The 25,868-nt window shown below is 30.9% G+C and overlaps 1 protein-coding gene and 1 long non-coding RNA gene across 2 annotated transcripts; one reads left to right on the plus strand and one right to left on the minus strand.

The window, feature by feature from the left end:
• The first annotated feature begins 3,240 nt into the window (after window positions 1-3,240).
• On the plus strand, window positions 3,241-8,125 carry LOC125209870 (ethylene-responsive transcription factor ERF113). The gene is made up of 2 exons (XM_048109447.1): window positions 3,241-3,298; window positions 7,492-8,125. Exons 1-2 carry the CDS (start codon window positions 3,241-3,243, stop codon window positions 7,953-7,955), a joined length of 522 nt encoding a protein of 173 aa, XP_047965404.1. The 3' UTR covers window positions 7,956-8,125.
• A 14,994-nt stretch (window positions 8,126-23,119) lies between these two features.
• Window positions 23,120-25,689, minus strand: LOC125216029. The gene is made up of 2 exons (XR_007175331.1): window positions 25,171-25,689; window positions 23,120-23,871 (listed from the first exon to the last, which is right to left on the minus strand). It is a non-coding gene; the product is annotated as an uncharacterized LOC125216029 (long non-coding RNA).
• Window positions 25,690-25,868: the final 179 nt, after the last annotated feature.

Consider the following 25,868-nt stretch of genomic DNA (forward strand, 5'->3'; position numbering starts at 1 on the left):
TATTTCGATTGATTCCCTTAATATTTGATGAAATTAGTAATAGATTTTGCAGGGTTTGGATAATTTATTTACAGATATCGCTAAACATGTGCCCCCGCACGATTTACAATTAATATACACTTAAAAAGAAAAGCTAATGTAAAACAAAGATTTAGTTTCTAATTAAAAGTTATCGACGAATTTCCGATGAAAAATCTAAAAAATAAAGTAAGGTTGTTCCCGGTGTAAGAAGACAGAATAAAAATGTATTCATGAGCTGAGTTGTATTAATCAACTCCACCTTAATTTTCCATTTTACTCAATGGTGCGACCCTTGTAAGATGTAGCAAGTGATTTAAATACACATATATAGACTCACCTGATGCAAATATATAATTATATGAATTTATAGTATAGATTTGAATAGGTTAATGTTGAAATTTTGGTCACTATCTTGTGCAGCTTTCTAGTTTGTACCACGACTTTAATTGCATTTGCAGTGGCACAAAAGTCAGCGACAAATTCTCAGCAAATTTGGCTTCTTTCAACAATTCAATTGACTTTATCTTCTCTTCTCGAATATAAAGACAATACTTTCTTCATTTGCTATAAATAAACACCCATGGATGTGGCATAGATTTTAACAAAAAATATTTGAAATATTGTAAAATATAAATAGAAATTGAGTCTCAACTTATAAGTTTAGAATAAATCTTTAATATTGTTCAACAATATATAATAAATCGTAGATATTCATGAAATTAGAGGGGCAATTTTAATTCTTCAATCAACATAGTCTCTGATTGATCTAACCGTATACGCTACAAACTTTCAATCAAAGTCATTTTTCATAGTTTGGCAGCTATACATCTATGCCATTTGACAAAAATAGTGAAATGTATATTCATGATATCTTGACATTTATTTCAAGTTCTTTTGTGTGCATATGAGAATTCTTGAACATTATTTTCGGTGTGCACTCAATAATTTATTTTAACTTGCAAAAAAGAATTGGAAACATTGAATCATACCTTTTTTTGACTTAAATAATAAATTATCAAATTTCTTGTGGTACCATTGTTAAGAAAGATGATGACGTAATGCTCGTAGTAAAAGTTGGGAGTGATCGTTGGTGCATAAATATGAACAAGGAGCAGCTCCTAGGAAGTGAACCCTTGTGCATAGAACATAGACAATGAGCGACTCCTACTTATAAAGCGGATGCAGACACGAATAAATCAAAACACACCAAAAAGATTAGGATAATTATGAGAATATGTGGATATAAGACTACAGTCTTCATATATTCGAGAAGAGATTACCGGATTATATATGTGTTACCTATACTAAGAAGGAGTATCTTCCTTTTGGACATCTATCTTCTCATAACTCCAAGATTAAGTGTGCTTAGCATAAGACAATTATGACATGAGTGACATGTTGGGTAACTTCTTAGGGAGGTGTGAGATTTGTGTTGGTCTGTGTGGACAATCATTAGTATGAGAGCCAGATCGTTACAGATGACACATATCTTTATGCTCAATGAGCCGATTGCATGCTTCTTATTTATTAAAACTCATGGCGTACGTGAGTGCATCAGTGCATGTATATTTGTGGTGTATATTACAAATATTTTGTTTTAAAAGAAAACTCAAACTATATTATACTCCATATATGAATGGTTTAATTGTTATTACATTCTAAATAACAAAAGAACGAACAACATGGTGGAAGAGGCTAGTGGTCATAGTCAAAGATATTGTTGTGATTCGTGCATGTGGAAAGATATATAGTAGCTGGGGAGAGCGCTCTCTCTCTCTCTCTCTAAACCTAAGAGTATCTTATTTTTGTAATAATAGGGATATATTAATGTCACATGCCAACACCATACCAACTACGACTTTAATTTCCTGTTTACAGATCCATCAACCTTGTCAAATAATTTTAGATTTTGGCTCTTTTCATAGACCAACCATTCTATACATATAAATCAGGGATGATCCAAGTAACTTTGTTATATAGCGTTATAATGTGATTCTTGAAAAGTAGAATAATAACGTCTCTATGACTCTATTTGGACTGTTATTAATGTTAACAAATTATAGGGTGGGCTAGTTAATATTTTTATATAGATAAAAAAATGAAAATCGTGAGATTAGACACATTGAACAAGATTGATGCGAACTCGAAAGCCAGAGGTAGTGTCAGCGACACTACCGACAGTGGGTAAGAGATGAAAAACGAAAGCCAAGTCCAACCCTTTGTTGATATCAACGATAAAGACCGAATTAAATGGAGTGTTAAGACCTCATGGTCGACAGTGGGGTCGATCGACCCTGACCCCACCTGGATCTACTAGTGATCTATGAAGACCTTAAGATATGTATGGTGTGGGGTATGATAACATGTGCAAGCTTAATGCAATTTGTTTGGTTTGATAGTGACAAAATCACATGCAAGAGTCATGCATCCTTAGAATCATATAAATTTCTTCAATTAAAAAAATAAGAACTTAAATTCAAAATTTCCATTTTGGGTTAGTTTGAAATTCCAAATTTGACAAGCTGGAAATTCTTAGTTTTGACTCGAGTTGAAATCATGTATATAGATATTATTGTAGATGGTAGCTGCAAACATAAATTGTATACGCGCAGTGGCGGAGCCAGAAATTTTCGAATGGGGGGCCCGAATTTCTTATAGATAATTACTTAATTTTTTTGGTGTAATATAGTCCAAAGCCGATGAGGCATAGCCACATAAACAATAGGAGGAATCGATAAGAGAACATATAGCAAAAATAATTAAAATATGAACAATAGAAACTATAAAAAGAGAAAATCATCAAAACCTATCAATAAAATTAACGATGCTATATATGTTATTTTTTACATATTTATGAGGTTAAAGGATAATTTTATTCTTAGATATATGTATGTTTTTAAATTTTAAATGAAAGAGAATAGATATAAATATACTCCCTTCATCTCCGATTAAGAGTCACACTTTTCCATTTCGGTCCGTCCCCAATTAAGAGTCACACCTCATTTTTAATCACTAACTCACTTCACTCACATTTTATTATAAAACTTAATAGAGAATTAAACATAAAAGAGAAATACATATAAAAAATGCAAGACAATCCCGACCTTAACTGGTTTCGATCTCTGGACTCGCAGATGGTAGGCGAACAAAGGATCCAGCTGAGCTAGAAGTATATTTGAACATAGCTTTATACATATATAATATATAGGTAATTGTAAAATGGCTGAGGGGCCCAAGGGCCCCCCAGGCCCCAGCGTGGCTCCGCCACTGTATACGCGTAATTAAATGTAAAAAAAATCATTAGAGTTTATTGTTCTCACATTCTCGCGTTAAGAAATCATTCTTTTTTGAAATGGCACGTGAACTACTTTCAACTATTTATAAATCTCAAATGATCTATAAGTTTCTAGTAATGATATTGTGCCCTTGAGAATAATAATGTATAAGTGGCTTAATATGAACATACTCTTTCATGAGGTGGAAAGTCCACTTAGATTCAAGATTCAACTCAAGAGTCATATTTGAATTAATTAAGCAGAAAATCAAGGGTGATAAATGCTTTACGTGGAACACTTATAATTGTATTTCAAATACATATAAATAATTATAAAAAAACAGCAAATTTTCAAATATAATACCTCTAAATAAGTCTTTGACTTCAAACTCTATAATTGAAGCTTCCCACATTAATTTAACTATGCTTGGAACTTGGAAGTTTCTTCTCAACAACACACATGTTGAACTAAATTAATGCAATTGAAGATTTTATTTTGACTTTTATACATAATGACGTTCATATATTCTTTATATTTGGCATTTGGTTTCAAAAAACATCATTAAAAATACATTACATTTTTGGGGGCGGATTTATTAAGTAAAATGGATTTACAACCTAAAGTTTTGTGTCCTAAATCGTTATTATTTTTTTAAAGTTTTCTAATGCAAACATTTGCGTCAATTTTGTGTCCTTAAAAGATTGTATACTAAGTTTTTTAAGCGTAGCGATGTAGGCCAAAGAATATGTTTCAAAATCCACATTCTACCATTTGAATTTGACCTAGAAATGATTTATCACGAATTGGTCCTTACTCATCTTCTTGTGAAGATGATATAATTAAATGCAATATTGCCTAATGGGGCTAGCTAGAGGTTTATTAGAAATCTTAGGCTTTGAAAATTATTTTTATTAAATTTTAAATTATTAGGATTTAAAAAAAGGACGGCCGCCGAAATATGATGGTGATGGTCGTGGATGGAATTATCAGCTTTTTCCGTGAGTTATTTAATTAGCATGGAAATATATATCATATAGTATATATTTAGATGAGTTGATTTTAATGACCAATTGACCATCAATCATTAAATAATAGATGACGGTGATAATTTCTAAAATTCTAAATATTTTTTTCAACAAATATCAAGTTCAATAAATCAAAGTATTTTGTTTAATTAAACGCTATCTTACATCAATTTCATCTTTAAGAAAGTTCAAGAAATTGGTGATGTCATTCTCAAGGCAACCTAAATGTGATCGTAATGAATAATGATATTTACTTTCCCATGACTTTAATTAATCAAGTAAAAATATCCCAGAATAGTTATTTTGTGTCTTTTATTATTAAAGTTGATGATTTACTTTACCTTTTCATTTAACCCCAAATCTTTCATCACTCATCTCCTCTTTATTTTCCTTTTCAACTAATTATGTCCACCTTATTATAAAAGCATGTACCATAACTACAAGAAAATATAACCAATTTATTTATTTCCATAAATATGTATATCTATGGTGTAGATTGAATTTGCAGTGTGAACATATATACATTATATCAAGCAAAGCACCAGATGTGAAGCATGCATCTTGAAATCAAGACAAATGGCCAATCAAAGGTATCATATCATCAGAACTGAAAATCTTCCTACCTTAAAATTTTATCTCTTTATTTCCTCATTAGATCAGATCAGATCCATCCCCACCTTGTGTATATCTCTAATGTCATCTTCCTACATATTCCAACTAATCTACAAATACTTTTATCCCCAAATCTTTTTCTTTTCTCTTCTTTTCCTTTTTCTCTACTTTTTACTATTTTCCCTTAAACTCAGTCAAACTATAATAAATACTACTCCATCCGTCCCGGCTAAAATGACACATTTCTTAGCCGACACGAGATTTTATGAGCTATTATTTAATGTGTTTAATTGAAGAGATAAAGAGATAGAAAGAAAAATGAATATTTTAATAGGAGTGATAAAAAGTGGTTGAGTGTAATAATTGAAGAGAGAAAGTTTCCAAAATTGAAAATGTGTCATCTTATTTGGGATAAACTAAAAAAAAATGAGTCATCTTCAGTTTGGTCATTCCCGCAACTTAAAAAAAATGGACAATTATATAACTTGGAAAATTTTCCCAATTGTTATATGACAACACAATTCAGGTTTCTGAATTTATTTGACGAGACATGTAATATAAAAATGAGAGACATAACTGACTAGATGTATTAAACGAAATCGTTTAAGTATCCAAACGTTTTGTTCACGTACTATTTTCCATCAGCCGCATCATACATAATCTCCCCCTATATGTGATTGCGAGACGATTGAAAAAAATGTAAAAATTACTGATATAGTTGATCACTTTTTAAAGTTACCCGATTAACCAGAATAAGTATTTAACAATTTGTCATTTCTTTTACATACCCCCATTTTTTTTTAAAAAAAGAAGCCCACATGCCAATAAAAACCCTTCTTCCCAACCCTATTTCCTTCCCTTTCCTTCCGTCATCTCTCTCTCTCTCTCTCTCTTTCTCACACACACACACACACACACTTTCAGGTCGCAATCGCAATTCTCGCTCTTAAGTCCACAAAGCTGATCTTGACAGCAACATATGCATACAAAGAAACATACTTACATATCTATTTAGGAAAAAAACAGTTGGTGAAATATAAATTGTATGTAACAAAAAATAGAATACTTTTAGATCACTCACTAACTAAACAAGAAGATAGCAACCTAGCAAGGTGGATCGAAGGCATGGAAAGAGACCTCTTCCAACGGAAGCATCGCCGCCGCAAGGCGGCCAAGCCACCGCCGCCCCGAGCACTCAAGAAGCTCCTCAAGATCAAGGTAAATTATACTACTACTACTACTATGTGTGTGTGTGTGTGTGCATAATTCATAAACCATCTTCTTTATTCTTTTTTTGTTGTTAATTAAGGATTGAATAAATTAACCTTGATTAAATATGGTTGATGTTGAATTAATGTGTGGTTGACGTAGTTGTAAAGTTAATTAAGAGTTGAAAAAAGAGTTGTGGAAAAAAAGGCTTAGATTTTGTGCTTTTGGCTAAGTTCATTGTATGTTACTTTCCGTAAAGCACTATCTCTCTCTCTCTAACTTATTAGAATTGGGCAAAAGGGTTCTTTCCACACTGCCAAATTTGCCAAATTCTTGCTAGATTGAAGCCACGTCTCTTGAATTATTACATTGAAATGTGGAGATTTGATCTTCTCCTATGTTTGGTCAAAGATGTGAGTGAAAACCCTCTGCACCTACCAACGAGTTTGGCATGGGTATTGCTAGTCGTTTTCGTTTGTTCCAAACCCAATTTGTCTCCCATTTACTCCTTTACCAAATCCAACTTTCACTACTTGGATTAATATATTATTCATGCATGTTAGTCTTCTAGAAAGAAGTTGTTGATTTGTGATCATTATCCCCTCGTTAAGTAGTTGTTTCCTCAAGCGCATTTCGGTGTCGATCTATGCATATTATGGTTGCTTTGGTCTTCAAAGGCTAGAAGGTTTTCTTATTGATGATATCGATAGTGATGCTAGACGCCCGTGGTATTTTCTCATCATATTTTGGTTGCTTCGGGCGCCTATGGTTTTTTCTTATCATATTTTGGTTGCTTCGGGTGCCCGTGGTTTTTCTCGTCTTGGGTTTAGTGTATTCAAACCAATCGGTCATCAAAATTAGGGTTAACTTTTAAGTTATTAATGAGAAACTTTAGCCAAATTTTAGTTTCAAAATTCGCTTTTATAAATTAAAATATACATAGATTTATTCTGATTTTGCCACCAATCAAGATTTTGCTACTATCATAACTAAATATAAGTCATAAATCAACAAATGAAACTATTTAATTTAGCAAAAATACCATGCTGTTTTCACTGCCCAAAACATGGCGTCGTTTTGATTGATGTCCTATAGAGTGCCATCAAATTATGTTGGAACCAAAAACATGCTCGGTTGTAAATCAATAATTTGGTTGCAAAAGCAGAAGAAATTTATAATTAAGTACATTTACAACAAGTTTTAAAAGTCGGTATGCAAAACCAGAATTTGACGAAAATATAAGACCTAATTCGTTATGCAATCCCTTTACGAGTACGTATTTTGGTTCCTTCGTGCGCCCGCGGTTATATATATAGTATATATTTATTTATTTAAAAATCTAAATGAAGGAAGCGTGAAGAAGCACTACAGAGGAGTCCGGCAACGGCCATGGGGGAAATGGGCGGCCGAGATCCGCGACCCGAAGAAGGCGGCTCGGGTTTGGCTCGGGACCTTCGACACAGCTGAGGATGCCGCACTCGCATACGATGAAGCTGCGCTTCGGTTCAAGGGCGCCAAGGCCAAGCTCAACTTCCCCGAACGAGTCCAAACCGGTAGCTCCTCCGCCGCCGATCCATTGCTCCACAACACCTTTCCCGGCCTTCAGCAGTATGCGCAGCTACTCTGCAGCAATGACGCCGAGTTTCCTTATGCCACTTCAGCTCTTTATGGTTACTCCGCCGCCGCTGATTCCAGCTTGATTTCGCCGCCGCAGCAGCAAGATTTTCAGGCCAATTTTGACGGCGGTTTTCCTAGTTCGGATTTTGTCGACTATGCCAAGTATTATGATGATCCTAGTAACCCAAATTGCTGATTAATTAATTAGTTTGATGTTATGTGTTGATGAGGAGAAATAGGAGTTTGATTTAGTAGTTTTGGATTTCTCCATGATTGATTAGAATAAGAAGCAAAGGTTAATCAATTGTAATGACTTGTCATGGATTTGATCATTTCATCAATATATCCTTGCTTCTTTCTACTTAATCTAAATTTGAAACGACTCCTTTTTTGAATCGACAAATTACCGGAAAAATGTGAAATTCGGTCACATTCTGGTTTATACCACAATTTTGAGAGTCGGTGAAAAAAATCATGAAATTTGGATTTGTTCGGACAGCGAAAAAATCTGGTAATATACGTGGAATATATTGCTAATCTTTTTTATAGGAGTAGACGGCGTTGGTTAATTACTCATCGACTGTCGACAAGCATGTCTAATTTCCCGACTGCTATACCCGAAACAATTTAACAATAAAATTTGTCATGAGATAATTGTGATCCTGATTGTCTTACCAAGAGTACAATAATTTTAAAAAAATGTCACGAGATAATTGCAAATATATTCAATTACCATAATTTTTGTAGCTGGTGAGCATGATGTTCGAGCAATTTGCCCCTTTTTATCTTGTTTATATGTGGGGTGAGTAATATGACCTTGTTTTATTCAATTAATTTCATGTATATTCATTTGCGCATCTTATATTATAGGTAAATACTATATGAGTTGTATGGAATGATATTTATGTTAAAATCAACATGAAAGCTACAATTGAGAACATAATAAAATGTACACATCACACTTCTTTGGTGATAAGATGGATAGCTTGCATATTTATTGATGATATTATTCAAATAATTTGGTGCCACAAGATTTATGCGATTCATAGTCCACACACATAAACTAGGTAGGTCAATATCATTCCAACCTTTAATTTCTTCAAAAATCAAACCTATTCATGTCATATAATCATATGCTATTGACCTATTAGCATGTCTTAATCTTGACCTTCCATATATTGAAGAAAAAGATTATAACTCTTAGGACTAAGTATTATAATACTACGTGTTACCGAAAAAAGATGGAATAATAATTAGTTTGGTCGACATCTTATTTTATTATTTAATTATTTACTTTTCTTGAAGATATTGGTGTTGGACGGCTAAGGTTTTCCAAGTAGCATGCAAAAAGCATAAGAAAAAACAATCTTTGAATAATATGACTCTTAATTAGTTTCGTGAAAGAGAAAAAGGGGCCTACAAAAGTACTATTTTTGAACCATGCGTGAGTTTAATTCTGAAATAAATCATTTACATAACATTCCAAGTTGCATGGAATCATTCTCTTGTTTACTAGTGGAGTTCAATCATATATAGAATAATTTGTAATGGCCCCTCTTTCTCCCCATCCTCTTTATGCAATTTGAGTTGATACTTCCTCAAATCCCCAAAGTCTCATATTTATATATCCCCAATAATTATTGATTCCATTTGTATTAATTTGGGCAGTGGGTCACATATTCTACAAATTCATTCTACTAACAATTACTCCCTCCGTCTCCGATTAAGAGTCACACTTGCGTTTTTGCACTCGTTTTGTAAAAATGATAATAAATAGTTAAAGTCGATAAATAGTAAAATAAGAGAAAGAATAAGATAGAGAAGAGTCTCCTTTACATTATTCTCTCTCTTACTTTACTATTTTTCCACTTTAACTATTTATTATCATTTTTACAAAATGTGTGCAAAAACGCAAGTGTGACTCTTAATCGGGGACAGAGGGAGTATTATATAAATCAATATACATAAAGTAGAAACTCACATTACACTCACTTTTTCCTTCCACTTTTCTTAATAAAGTTAAAACAATTCTTTAAACATGCATCAGCTAAAAATAGGACAATTAATAGGGACCGGAGAAAGCAATATATATATCATCCATATCGTAATTTTTTGGCTGCCAATGCCTTTGGTGTTCCGGTTATCATAATCGTTATTGCACTACAAAAAATTTATCTTTTAAGGACATAAAATTGAGACGCTATTACTATTGTTTTTTTTTAAATAACCATAATTAAGGACGAAAAAAAAAGCATCCTAAATTGAGTACAAATTATCATAATTTCTTGTTGTTTAAAGACGCTTCTATTTGTGTCCCCAAATTTTAGTTGGGATATAAAAATTAGGACACTTTTAAGAAGCGTTGGGTATAATTAGACACATAAATTAGCGTTCTTAGTAGGATTAAAAAGCGTCCTTAACCGTTTCTTTTAATGTTGGGTTTTTTATGATGTGAGTTGAAATTGGCAAATTGAGTTGATTATACATATCGTGTAACGTAAATAAAGTTAATTAGGTCGAGGACCACTATGATATGAAGTAGAATTCATTCTCCTTTTTTCATACCGTGGGGGATATTTTGTTACTATTGAATAATAAAAGGTGATGCTTCGAAAGTTCTAATTGAAAAGATTGTTAGCATGTCAATAAAATTCAAAAAGCTACTCTGGTAATGAAAATTCAAGCGTGCTAAGCTTATTAGTTCATGACGTGGAAAGAGTAAAGCTAAATCTGAGGCGTGGAAACTGAGTCCTATAAATTATTTTTCATATTAACAATATAATACTACTATATATTAGCTATATTGAGCTAGATACAAAATTATGAGTCAAAGTTGGAGGTCGTGAATGAACGATAAAATAAAAAGTTAGTGGATAAAATATTTTTTTCATTAATTAGTAAGTCGAAAATTCGATTTACCAACCATATATATTAAAAAAAAAGAAAAAGAAAATCAAGGTTGCAAATGTAAAGATAAACACAAAGGACAAATATGGATAGGGAATCCTCATGAAGATTGCGCATGCAAAGTAATATATGGTGGGCCTTACAAAATAAATAATATAAAGCCCAAAAAAGTAGATTTGGATTGGGCCACTTGCATCACAGATAGTCACAAAACACACTCATTCCCAATTTTGATTTCCTATCTCGAGATCTGTACACTATTCGGTTATTGATCGTTTGATAGATATATGGTGTAGTATTATCGTTGAGTGAAACGACATTGTTTATACATAAAGAACCATTATGGTGTATAGTAGGTTACTATAAATAAAAATATTGGACGAAAAACTGAAGGTTAACACTATATCCATATGATTTCAGCATAGCGGTCGCACCTTGGGGTCGGCCATCGGCGTCAGCTCCAAAAGATCAAACTTAACGGAGTTTTCTTAGACTAGTGTCGAGATAAGTCAAGAACAATGTCATACCTAGATTAGTCATTGATGATTGAGTTGTAGAAGTACTATTTTTAGATGTACATAATCTTGAGAGCTAGGGAACCACATTCGGGTTCGACTTATGGGCTTCATATTGTCATTCACATCTCTCACTCTTCCAGCTTAGAAATGTAATAAATTTATGATTTCAAAAAACACAAGTAAAATTCTTGAGGATTCTTTAAAATAGTTTTCTGATAAAATAGAAAAAAAATGTAAAATAAAAGCCCAAATCTATTTCAGTTAATTCAAACCTAAAATTTAGCTACAACTAAGATTTTAACATAAAGCATGAAATAATAGGAGGTATACCCATTTAAAAAATTAATACTGCGAAGATAGGAATGAAATAAAAACTCATTGTTAGCTATCATTTAACTAATAAATTTGTATTCATTATCTCAAAAACAAATTGTATTCAAACAGGTTTTAAAAGTATAGATATGAGAACGGCTTCATTTCATCATTTGATGTCAAATAACCACATGCGGATTCTACTTAGGGGCATCATAATGGGCCAACTGGTTAACATAGGCCCATTTATTTATCAATTGGGTCTCCATGTTTCAATCTGGGCCACAAATAGCTGTCCGAATCAAGTTACAATCTTACATATTACTATCATTTTTTAATTGCAAAATATCAATGGGTTTACGGTTTATTCCCGGTTATAATTGTTCAAACCTTCAACCTATAAATTAAATTAAAAATATCTTGTTTAAGCGACCTATTAATTAAACTAGTATCACGCCGGTGCTATGCACAAATTAATATAGTATATTTTTAATACATTAATATTTAATTTTAAATTAATTAAACAAAATTATAATCAATATTAACAATAAACAATATGAGTAACAATTTTAGTTATATGAAAATAAAAAAATCTATACACATCAACTTTGAAGCATAATGAATTTCAAACAAATCACATACTATAATGTTTAAACATTAAATTATGGAGTAGGAAGATAAAAATCTATCACAATAAAGAACTAAACAAAATGAACTAAATACAATGGATAATTACTCATTATTTTTAAAACTTCTTTATACATTACATTAACTTTAAAATTAAAATCAATCTCATCATTATAAACTAAAACCTTCAATTCTTCACAATTCGTCACTCTTCAACAAAACTCATAGGTAAATAACTCGTTTGTTATCTTTAAAGCAGTCCGTCTCATCTAAAACTACAAAATCAATAATCAATAGCAAAGCATAAGATAAGACCCATGAAAGTACACAATCGAACAATTCACACCACATGCATTTGATGAAATGACCAAAAATATTTTTATTTAGAATTCTAATCAAACGTTTAAACCAAATGCAAATGACATAGTAAAACTTCCACTTACTCCACTTAATCACACGTGAAACCTCCCACTCACTCCACTTAATCACACGTCTAATGATAAGAATGTGTGTGAACCTGATGGGGGTCAAATAGGAGCAGGAAAAATGCAGCGACTGGTCCAAGATGAGATTATCGTGTTGATGTGTTTTCTCGAAACTAATCCACGAAAGTTTCCAAAAAAAACATCATAACCTTCATATGAGCGGGAAAGAAAATCAATATCACAAATTATACTCGCTATATATGTTCAAGAACCGAGTTTAGCTTTTGGATACTGTACAAACCATATCAAAGGCTACAAATGCCACCCAACTGTAAATTATACTCCCTCCGTCCACGAATAGGAGTCCCGGTTCATAATTACTATAAATGGTAAAGAGACCCCCACATTCTACTAACTCATTCCACCCACATATCATTTAAAACTAATATATACAAATGAGACCCCTATTCCACTAACTTTCTTCCACTCACTTTTTTTAACATTTCTTAAAACTCGTGCCGAATAGAAATGGGACTCCTATTCATAGACGGAGGGAGTATTAAATACTACTGTTAGAATATAGGCAAAATACAACAAAATCATCTGGAGGAATAAAAATAACACTGATTAAAATTCACAATGCATTACTACATAGGCAAAATACATTGTTAGGTCCTTATACTTTAATCAAAATGTTCATTAGGTCCTTGTACAATTTTTTCGTTTTAATAGGTCCTTATACTTTTCACAATATTTTTATCAGGTCCTCGTACAATTTTTCATTTTAGTAGGTCCTTATACTTTTATCATAACTTTCATTAGGTCCTTGTACAATATTTTATTTTAGGGACTTTTTTACATTTATTTTTGATAATAATCTAAATTTAATTTAACTTAATGAACTTTTTAATATTCCATTGTTTAACTTAGCATAGTCTATAAAGATAATATCATCTTGTTATCCAATAATCTCAACAAGTTGTAGAGAATAATAAAAAAGATTAATCGTGGTGATTGAAGATTAAAATTAAAGTTTTTTTTAGAATAACTATCCGAATTTTTAATTGATTATTTATATTTATATTGAAAGATACGTTTCCCTTAATATTTATAATCATAAGATAAGTTAAATAATAAAATTAAAAGCTTCATTAAATTTAATTAAATATAAATTATTATCTAAGATAAAAGTAAAAGAATGTCTTAAAATAAAAAATTATATAAGGACCTAATAAAAGATAATCAAAGTATAAGGACCTATTAAAACGAAAAAATTGTACGAGGATGTGATGAAATTTACGAGAAAGGTACAAGGACCTATTAAAACGAAAAAATTGTACGAGGATCCAATGAACATTTTGATTAAAGTATAAGGACCTAAGAATGTGTTTTGAATCTTAAGAGAATGTTCCACGTTTAACTTTTTTTTATATTAATAATACAAAAAATTTAATAATGGCAATGGGATAATAGTAACTTAAATCATAAAATTTGGTCAAAACACTTCGTAATGATTGAAAAGTGCATATTAGATTAAGAAGTTTTTGTTTTTTTCAATTGTGTCACGCGTGTATAAAACACTATTATGTTACCACTGTACTTTAATTAAATTCATTAGTAAGCTTTAATTTAATTCATAATCGTTATTAATCATTATTTTTTACAATAGTAGATGTTTTATAGTAATATTCGGTGCTTCTTTTCTTCCATCTATTTGGGGTTTAATTATACATATATATCAGGATGAAAATAGGAAAAATGGAAGAGAAAAATAAATGACAAACTTTGATGATTTTCACGTTTGGTATATATACTGATATACACGTACAATACAGACGATTTCTAGACTATCCATTTTGAATGTGAGCCAATTCAATATACAATAAATACAAAAGAAATTAGAGTAGTGATTTTAGTCATAATTGATAGCTAAGAGTAAAGTTTAGAAATGAAAAACAAATATTTTAAATTGAATTTAGCTCCGACTAATTTTGTATAATAATTTTTTGATGAAACAAAAAATTATTTTTTTATAATAATTTTTTGATGGTAAAAAATTGTAAAATAAAAGCCAAAATCTATTTCGGTGAATGCTACTACGATTCAAGAAACAAAAGTAAACTTGTTGAACACTCTTTCAAACTATTTTTTTGATAAAATAGAATAAGTCGTATAAAATCCAATTTCTATTTCAGTCAAAACTTATACTGCTATAAAACATTTCTTTCAATAGTATTCCAAATACTTGTAGAAAAATATGAGTACAAAATTTAGAAAACGCAATTAATCAAGAATAAAGAAGAATTATAAAAATATATATAGTATGAAGATGCCAGAATAAATCCATTTCCCGAGAACCAAAAGTAAAATTGTTGAAACATACTGTAATTAGAAAATAGAAAAATTCGTATAAAATCCAATTTATGTTTCAATCTATCCCGATAACAGTTCGGTGAAAAAACATTTTTATCCTTTTTGGTGGAAAAATCTAAAGCTATTTTATTTATTTTTTTGGTCATTTTAAAAATGGCAACTATTGGACAAAAAAGAAACAAATATTATTGGATGAAAAAATAGTCTAATGAAATAGTGGATTCTCAAACAAGATAAAACACCTATACATACACACACGTTAAATTGAATCTGCATTTTTATTGATTGATTTACTGATAATTATTTTTTATTGCAGCATAGCATGAATCTTGGAATCCGGCGACAATTCCGACGATGGGTGACGAAGGCGGCATGGCTGATGGAGGCAGGGCAGTGGCGGCGACTGAATACGAGAAAGTGAGCCGCCACCTTCAAAGATCCGATCTTTACCGACAACGGCGGCAGCAAGATAGTGGAGGCGTGAAACGAGCGGCAGGGCAGCCGGGTGAGGTGACGGCAATGGCGAGTAAAGCAGAGCAGCGCCGCGAGGGAGGAAGGAGAGAGCTTCGAGAAAGAGTGAGAGAGAAAGGAGGAGGACGCCGGAGGAAGGGTGGCGGCGGCGATGCCGACTGAGAGAGAAAGGGGAGATGGGAAGAGGGAGGCGCCGCATTTTTGTGTAGGTTTGTAGGAAATTTTATTTAATGTAGTATACTTTTATTTAGGTTTATTTGTGTTGAAATTTTAGTTTCTGGAATGTATTATGTTGGCTTATTTGTGCTGGATTTTATGATTTTGAAAATTTTTATAAAAATGTAATTTAAATTGGGTTTTATATCTAATTATATGTAATAAGTGATGTTAGGGTTTTGAGTCAAGGACTTGGCTTGAGCTTGGGCTGGAGAAAATTTCAAATTAGAAAAATCAAATTAAATATTCCATTCAATTATGAGTACTTATTTATGCACCAATTAGGAGTACTCTTTTACGAAAGAGACAATGACAAAAACAAATTAGGAAAATCAAATCAAATCAATTATTCTTATATTATTGCAAGTTTTGTGGATATAGCCTATGACATAACTATTTTTTAGATTGAGACTATTTTACTCTAACATTAATAATACCATGAAATATGCACTATTTTGTTTCCATCATCAATAGATGTACACGTATTACTATGTTTGTTTCCAAAAAATAAGATCATATTCCATAATTTTAGGAATTGTATAATACTGTTAAAATAATTGGATGAGACTCCTACTTACATTTTAAAATATTTTATTGTATCATATACTGTCAACTAATTGAGATTTAAAATTAAGAATATAAATAATCATAAACTCATTTTTATTAATATTATCTATATTTAAAGAGTTAGGAAGAAAATATTAAAATAGCTTTAAAATTTTAACAACATATGATTATATGATCTGAGTTGTAACACTAAAAAAAATTAAGAAATTAAAGAAATTAAAATTATGAAAATTTTAAAATCAAAACCGAAATTCAACATGTATTAATACTCCATATCATATACTATCAATTTTATGGGATATAATTTAAGGTTTTATTCTATTTTTATTTATTTAATTCTAAATAATTATAATCTAACAATAATTTAAATTAACTTAATACACTATGTATTATTAAAATTAAGAAAAACATAATATCATAATCAAATTTTGTTTGAAGGGGCTTTACACTTTTGAATCACTACTTTGTTTAGATTTTGTGCAAAAGTTCTTAAAGAAGCTATATAATTGATGTAACTTTTGGACTTTTTTTATTATCTTTGATTGAACTTTTGTTTTGTACAATGGAAAATTTATTTTTTCATCATATATATATATAGAAGAACCCAAAATAATTATATTCAACTACTTTTTGTAAACATTTTCTGTCTTTTGCTTTGTCTCTATTTATACTTCATGTAGTCGTCTAACGTCTAACCATATTAATTAGTTTTGATGGTATTACTAAATTACATATACATTAACGTCTATCAAATATAATAGATTAATAGAAGATATGACAATATAGTCGCTCGGTTTATTTCAAATTTTCAAGTACATAAGAAAATGTAAATCGATTGCATTATTCTAATAAATTAATGAGAGTATATCTATTCTTTTTAATACACTAAATATTCCTTTCAAACACTGTGCCAAAAAAAATTTCCCCGACTATGAGGGAACGAAAAGAGTATTATATAAATAGTATTAATTTTTTATATTTTAGACATTAGATATTGATTTTTTGTTTATAAGCATTGTTTATTTAGAATCTTAATATGATAGATTTTCAATTGTGTTAAATTGTGTGTTTTTATAAATTCAATTGCTTAATAAAGATACGAAAATTAATTGGATTGTAATTTCATTTATGTTTGCTGCCAATATTCTCTCATATTCTCTCAATAAAGATACGAAAATGTTTGCTACTAATATTCTCTCATATATTCGCCCATATTGTGATATGAAATTTAATTAAATTGTTATTTCATTATAATCTTATAATATGTAAGTGGAGCATAATTTTTTAATTCGAAAATATTATCTATGAGTAAAATTCCACATCATACGCATTCCATATTTTTTTTATTCCACATTATACGCATTCCATATTCTTAGCAAACAAAACAAACTCAAGGAATCTGGAGTAAAATTTGTGGCGTGAAAGATGTAGAAATAACTAAGAAAGAGAGGCGCCGCTGGGAGGAATTGAAAAGTGCTATTGGGAGGAATTGAAAAATGTCATTAGACCCTAAAAGTGAATTTGGGCTAAGCTAATATGTTTTGGACCAAAAATAACTAGGATTAAGTAAACCCTACTTCGTATTAATAAATGATAATTCAAAATTTAATTTATGGCCGTGTAGGAATATCTTACTAATCTAAAGTGACAGTTTGATGAAAAGACAATTTTATCCTTTTTGGAGGGAAAATGTTTATCCTTTTAGTCATTTTGAAAAATGACAACAATTGGATAAAAAATTGGTCCAATTAAATGATAGCTTCACAATCAAGATTTGGAACAATTATAAAATAGTGTCTTCTCAAAGAAGATTAAATGCTTAGATAAACAAATCACTAATTGAACCTGCATTTTAGTGTACTGATTTTCTGAGTTTTGATTTTTTATTGTAGTATAGCAAAGTGGCGACAGCTCCGGCGACGGGTGGGAGGGCGGTAAAGCTGAGGGACGAGGGGTGGTGGCGGCAAGGCAGCGGTTGGCCGCGAGAAAGTAAGGTATCCAGAGTGAAAAAGATGGGGAGGAAAGGTGAGAAGACAAAAAAGAAGAAGGACGACTGCGGCTACTAGGCTGCATCTCCAGATTCATCAAAAATCCAATCTTTACCTGCCGGAGATACTTATTACGAATTCTACCGCCACTGCTGCATTCACCGGTGACAAAAGACATGTCAGAAGCGTTGATTACAACCGAAGGGGAGAGTGAACTAGAAAAATAAAAGAGGGAGCATTATACAGAGAGAAAATATTGGAGGCGGGGAGTGTGGCTAGGGTTACACAACTCAAAACTAGGGCTGAGTCGATACGATATACCGTATCAAAAATTTTGTTTCGTTATCATACCGAAAATATCGATATGAAAGAATTTCATATCGTTATTGTTTCGAAAGTTTCGGTATACCGTATTTCGGTATACCGAAATTTCGGTATGGAAAAAAACTATACCGTTACCGTTTCAAAATTTCGGTATATCGTACCGAACTTCGGTATACCGTTCTGAACGGTATATCGATATTTCATACGATATACCGAAATTTTATTCCATTTCGAATACCTGTATACCAAAAAATATAATTTCAAAAGCGAAAAATAAAACCAAAAATTAATATAATTTTAACATAATAAAATAAACATTGTCTACATCTTCATAATCAAAAAATATATAATTAAGTTATATGGATATATTTATGATTTAAACTTTAATCTTAAAAAAATAAATTATACTATTATTATTATTATTATTATTATTATTATTATTATTATTATTATTATTATTATTATTATTATTATTATTATTATTATTATTATTATTATTATTATTATTATTATTATTATTATTATTATTATTATCGTCATCATCATCATCATCATTATCATCGGTATAAACGATATGTATCGATAATTCGATACGTATTGATTTTCGATATATTTCGGTATACCGATAATATCGATATATATCGTATATTCGATATAAAACGGTATACCGCGGTATAAGAAAATTCATATCGTTATCATACCGAAAACTTTCGATACGGTATTGTATCGTACCGAAAGTTTCGGTATGCCGAAAATTCGATATTTTTCGATACGATACGATCGATATACCGTTTTTTCGGTATATTTACCCAGCCCTACTCAAAACTCCTCCTAAATGAGGCTGCCATCTGTCGTTCAAGAGAGAGAGGGAGAAAGATTGAGGCGCAACATTGTAATTGGGCTTTAATTTTATGATATGGAGTAGTTTGGATTTTATAAATTTCAGATAGTGGACTAGTATAGAATTTTATATTTAATGTTTTTTTTTAATTTAAATCAAATTGTATATTTGCAACCAAAAAAGTTGCAACCATATTAAAAAGGGTATTACTTCAAGAATTTAAATATTTGACGCTATTAATCCAGCCTTTCTTCTCCCAATGCCATCGGTTCCTGCAAGCCTGCAATCTTGCAAGCAGTTTTAATATGCTGCAATAATTACTTTACCTTTCCCACAAATATCATCATAGATCCTATATACGTTTCTATACCCAAAAACATCAGGCGCTGCATCCCATATTAGTTTTACCTTCTTTTTTTTTTTTTTTTTCATTTTTGTATATGAAGAGTGATCGGAGTAAATTTGTTTTGATCTTAAAATTGAGGTTGCTTCTTTTAATCATATTTGCATTATAATAAACATTGTATTTATTGGTATCATTTTTTTTGAATTATTATTCTGCAGTTAAAATATTTGCTAACATAGTTTAAATATTTGTATTTGACTTTTACATACACCATATTATACATATACCTTGATATATGTTTCCAGTCTTAGAAACATACACTACAAAGAATTTAATTTCAACTACACAAAATTTGGAAAACAATTATTTTTTGTTGAAAATATTTAAAAATAATATCAATTTAGGACGTAAAGTAAAGCGTTCTTAAGTTAAGGACAAATTACATAAAAAAAATTTCAGGATGTTTTCATTTGCGTCCTCTAATTTTAGTTGGGACACCAACAATAAAGATATTTTTTGAAGCATTATTGGTATATTTAGAAAAACTAAGTAGAACTCTTATTTTCTATGTCTTATTCTATTTCATCGACATATCTCCTCTTTTGTTATTTAAAGTATTTTATTTTATACTACTACACTCATATCAAATGTTAAAATAGTATACAATCATCTGCTAAAATATGAAATGTTTCATTGAGAGTGGGTCGAGAAAAGTACAAATATCTTTTTGTTATTATTTATAATATTTTTAATTGTTTATAATATAAGAAATACTTAATTTAATTAGTTCTTATCTTTAAATATATTTTTATATTTTTTTACTATATTCTTTATTTTAAATTAATATATCTTCGTTATTTAAAATTCTTTTGTTCTGTGCATAGCACAGGTGTTAACACTAGTTGATTTTAGTAAATTGAAGGTATTAGTTTTAGTAAATTTTAATTATAGTCGCGTAGGAATATTATTTTTAGTAAATTGAAGGTATTAGTTTTAGTAAAAATTTTAATTATGGCCATGTAGGTGTATTAGTTTTAAAATTTTAATTATGGCCATGTAGGAGTATTAGTTTTAGCAAATTTTATCACTCACTTAATATGACACATTTTCCTTTTTAGTTTGTCCCAAATAAAATGACACTTTTTATCTTTTTTTAAAACTTTTCTTCTTCAATTAATACACTTAACCACGTTTCTCATTCCAATAAAAATAGTATACAATCATCTACTAAAATATGAAATGGTTCATTGACAAATATCTTTTTGTTGTTGTTTATAATATCTTTAATTGTTTATAATAGTACAAATACTTATTTTAATCAGCTTAAATCTGTAAATAATATTTCTATATTTATTTACTCTATATTCTTTATTTTAAGTTAATATATTTTTATTCTTTAGAAATCTTTTGCCCTGTGCATAGCACAGGTGTTAACACTAGTTCATTCAAAACTTACACTACTAAAAAATATTTTTCCATTAATATTCTAAATTCTCGTGAAAAAATATTTTAAAAATTCGGAAAACACAATTAGTCAAGAAAAGGAAGAATTATCACAAATATAAAGTACGAAGATGGCAGAATAAATATACTACTAAAAAAGCATAAAAAACAGAACCCAAATTATTTCCAAAATCTTGCTGAATTCAATTAACATTCAAATTGAGGAAGATTTATCCAAAGAATCATGTGATTAGTGGCAAAAGTAATGAATAATTACTGAGAAGATGAGAAGATGGAGAAGAAAGAAGATGAATCATTCTCTGTTAAAATTCTAATATCTTGTCCCTCATTGGCTTGGTGATGATCCTATCTCTTCTATATAAGGATGGATAACCATCTCCCTTATGAGGCCTTTTAAGGGGTGAGTGGCTCATTTCTAATATGGTATCAGAGCAGGGCCCAAGTCGATGATGGATTTATTCTCTTTATTTCTTCTCTAGCATACCCACGTGATGGAAGTCCGGTGTGTCATTTCGGCCCACACGTGAGGGGGCGTGTTAAAATTCTAATATCTTGTCACACATCGGCTTGGTGATGATTCTATCTCTTCTATATAAGGATGGATAACCCTCCCCCTTATGAGATCTTTTAAGGGGTGAGTGGCCCGTTTCTAATATTCTCCTCTAATAACGCTGAAAATCAAACAAAACAGACCAACGTGGTTGCGGTAGCCGTATCCCACCACTACATCCCTGTCGACCAATCCGTTTCTGGAGCACCATCTCACCCGATAGGGTTGTCCTCTTCAGTCACAATTGATACGTGGCGTTATCGCCGATCACTTCATGCATCCTCGCCGGAACCCCGAGAAAATCCGTCGTCATACCTTATTGATTAAATATTAGACACTATCAAATATTGATTAAAACTATTAATTTGTTATTTAAAAATTAAAATTTAAAATTTAATTTTATAAAATTAAATCTAATATTGAAATAAAGAAACAAAATGAAGGATGGCAAAAGGGAAGAAGAATGATAATTTTGAAATAATATCAGATTTAGTACATCACTGAAATAATATCAGATTTAAAATGTAAAAAGACTAAATTGCCCAAATCTCTCAAAACCTCCCAAGAGGGTATTTTCGTCACAAAACAGTGAAAAAGGACCATTTTTGAGATAAACGCTTAGTCCAGGGTTGTCTGAGGATATTTTTAAAGTCCAGGGTTCATTGGCGAGATAAACGCATAGCCCATGGACTATTTTTTTAGTTATCTCTTTGTAAAAATAATCTTAGTGACAAAATCAAAATCAAAACAAACACCCACCTCCATAAAAAAATTAACTTTATATACTATTTTATGGAATGGTACACTATCAATTTATGTTACGAGAGATAAATTCGGCATGAAAGCTACAATCGATAACATAAAATGTACACATCACACTTCTTTTATGGCGTGTTACTTTAGTTAGTTTGGTGATAAGATAGATACCCTTCATATTTTTAATCTATGATGATAAATTATTTGGTTCCACAAGATTTAGCAATTTATATTACTAAATTGTCCTTAATTTTTTTTCATTACTATAATATAACTTTGAGCGTCTCTTCTATCTTTCTCACAGATTCACATCTCTTCGAACTTACAATTATATAAGGTGAATAAAATAGTTTAATAAAGAATTTAAAACCAACTAAATTTATAAAATTGCCAAAATAAATTTATGATTTCAAAAAAACAAATACTAATCCTTGATAATTCAGTGAATTCAAACTATAAATTAGTTTGATAATTTTTTCTGATAATTTCAAAATAATTTTTTCTGATAAAATCGGGAAAAATGTAAAAATAAACCAAAATCTATTTCAGTGAATTCAAACTATAAATTAGCTACAAGTCTACATACGAAGCTTTATATCATAAAACAATAACATAAAGCCATATGATACAACATACGAAGTTTTATATCATAATAATTAGCCTCATTCTTCAAACTCCATTGAAAATCACTTTATAACCATAAACCTGCATTTATTAAACAAATACTACACAAACATTAATACAAAAATATGTTTCCACCCGCAAATCACAATGCAAAAATTAGAAAGCACTGGCCTTGTGCGCCTAGAAAATCATAATCTGCTAAATTTATACTGCCAGAAACAAAACTTCAACGTACATTTTGGATTTTGGGGTTGATTCTCTGTTGTGGTTTACTGTATATTTGATTTTCTGATAAAAAAATTCAAAACAATTAAACTTTCCACAATCAAAATCAAATCTTGTTCATAATATGTAGTCAATCGATATAATTATTGTGGGTGTCACCAATAGATATAATTATTAAAAATAAAAAGAAAAAAAAAATCAAATCTTGTTCATAACATGTAGTCAATCGATATAATTATTGTGGGCGTCACCAATCGATATAATTATTAAAAATAGAAAGAAAAAAAAATCAAATCTTGTTCGTAACATGTAGTCAATTGATATAATTATTAAAAATAAAAAGAAAAAAAAATCAAATCTTGTTCATAGTCAATCAATGTAATTATTGTGGATGTCGCCGATGATGTAATTATTAAAAATAAAAGGAAAAAAGAAAAGCACATGCCTACTCTGCACTTCAACACAACACTTTGCGCCTCCAACTCCGCTCTCTCTGCTACTAGCGCCTCCAATTCCGCTATCTCCTTCGCCCTCGCCGCCCTGGCCTTCGCCTCCGCTGCCGTAAGCACCATGGCAATCTGTGGCGTTATTTAGGGATGATGATGAGAAAATATGCGGCAGAAATAGTTGGTGATCTACACAGACGTCAGCGGCTAGGTTATCTGAGGGAGGTAATGCTTTTATACAATTAAGGTTTTCTAATTATACACTGTGGCTCAAAGGTATTTACTTTCCAAAATAGCAACAACACGTTATAGCTGTATTACTTTCCAAAAGAAAACCACCGACACCAACAACACGTTAATAGAAAATACTCTTTCCGTCCCATTTTAAAAGTCCCGTTTTACTATTTTTTGTGTCCCAATCACGGACGGACATAAAATTTTTATTATATTATAAGAAACAACAGTAAAATTCGTATAAAATTCAATTTCAACTTCTTGTGAAAAAAATATTAAAAAAATCTGGAACACACAATTAATCAAGAAAAGGAAGAATTATAAAAAATATAAAGTTTTACGATGATGGCAGAATAAATCTATTCCTCTAATATAAAGTTTTACGATGATGGCAGAATAAATCTATTCCTAGAGGAGTGTTATATTGCTAACTCATAACATAATTGCTAACTACAACTAAATAATAGTCATTAGATATTTAAATTAAGGGCTTAGATCATTAATCCCTAAATGTCAATACGATCAACGAAAAACGTCAATAAGACCATAGGATTAATTCCAAAAAATATCAATAGAGGTATTAATGTCAATTAACTACATGTTTAGTTATAACTAACTTTTAAAAGAAATCCCAAAACTTTAAATTCATATAACATATATCAAATTAAAGATAATTTCATAAGGATTCCAACGATATCCTAAATGCATATGTTCCGACGTCAAAATTTGAAAAAAAATTTGAAATTTTTTTATTTTTTTCGTACAGCAGAAATGTCAATATAATACATGTAGAATGTCAATTTAAGCAATGAGTTAACATTCATAAAGCATTGTGTTGACATTTTCAAGGCATGATGTTGATATTTTCGAAATACTACTATATTGACATTTTCATCCAAAATTCTAATTTGAAGTTTTTTTTATCTTTTTTTATTTTATTAATAAAAATAAAAATTACATATGACCTTAAATTAGCTGTAGTTAGCAATTAAATGATGAGTTAGCGATTGATCACTCTCCTCTCTTACCAATTATCAAAAATAGAACCCAAATTATTTCCAAAATCTTGGTGAATTAACATTCAAATTGAGGAAGATTTATCCAAAGAATCATCTGATTAGCGGCAAAAGTAATGAATAATTAGAGAGAAGATGAATCATTCTCTTCTGATAACGCTGAAAATCAAACAAAACTGACCAAGGCTGTTGCGGTAGCCGTATCCCGCCAATGCATCCCCGTCGACCAATCCGTTTCTCATCGCCAGATCTCTCCACTCTTTCTGGAGCACCAGCTCTCCCCTGGCGATCAGTGCATTCATCCTAGCCAGAACCCCGAGAAAACCCGTCTCATCGCCGATCAAAATCCGTCTCCACTCTGCGTCGCTCTGGTGCCGTCAGCTCCGCCATCAGCCCCGGCCTGAACCTCTCGTTGATGTACAGCCGGTGGCTCGTCGCATCCGTCCACGTCAGGCTCTTCCAGAACAGCAGTCGCGGCGGTGGAACTGGAATTGGGAATCCGAGTAGGTGATTAGGGTTTTGAGGGGGGATATTGGGGGCGTCGAATTGAGCGATGATTGATTTTGGGGGAAGAAATTGGGGGCTTATTGTTGCTTCCATTTCTGGTTTCGATTTGATCGGAGTGAAGTGAGATTGATTTGGGGATGAATTCTGGCGGTTGATAAGAATGAATTGAAATCAAATTTCTGGTGAAGTGAGATATGAGTGAAGAGAAGAGAAGAGAAGAGCGCGAGGGAAATATATATATATATATATATATATATAATTTCGCTCCAATTTCCAAACTTCTCATGGTTTCTTCTCGGGTTTTGATTCTCTCTCCCCCCCTTGGGGTTTTTTTTCCATTTTGATCCGCCCCATTTGATTTTCCCCCCTTTT

The sequence above is a fragment of the Salvia hispanica genome, chromosome 3, assembly GCF_023119035.1.
Source record: "Salvia hispanica cultivar TCC Black 2014 chromosome 3, UniMelb_Shisp_WGS_1.0, whole genome shotgun sequence".
NCBI lineage: Eukaryota > Viridiplantae > Streptophyta > Magnoliopsida > Lamiales > Lamiaceae > Salvia > Salvia hispanica.

Bases quoted from the DNA above. Each gene is read 5' to 3' on its own strand.
- LOC125209870 (XM_048109447.1), top strand. From the start codon at position 3,241: ATGGCTGAGGGGCCCAAGGGCCCCCCAGGCCCCAGCGTGGCTCCGCCA. The intron at 3,299-7,491 runs GTAATTAAATGT...ATCTAAATGAAG, and splicing joins GGCTCCGCCACTGTATACGC to GAAGCGTGAAGAAGCACTAC.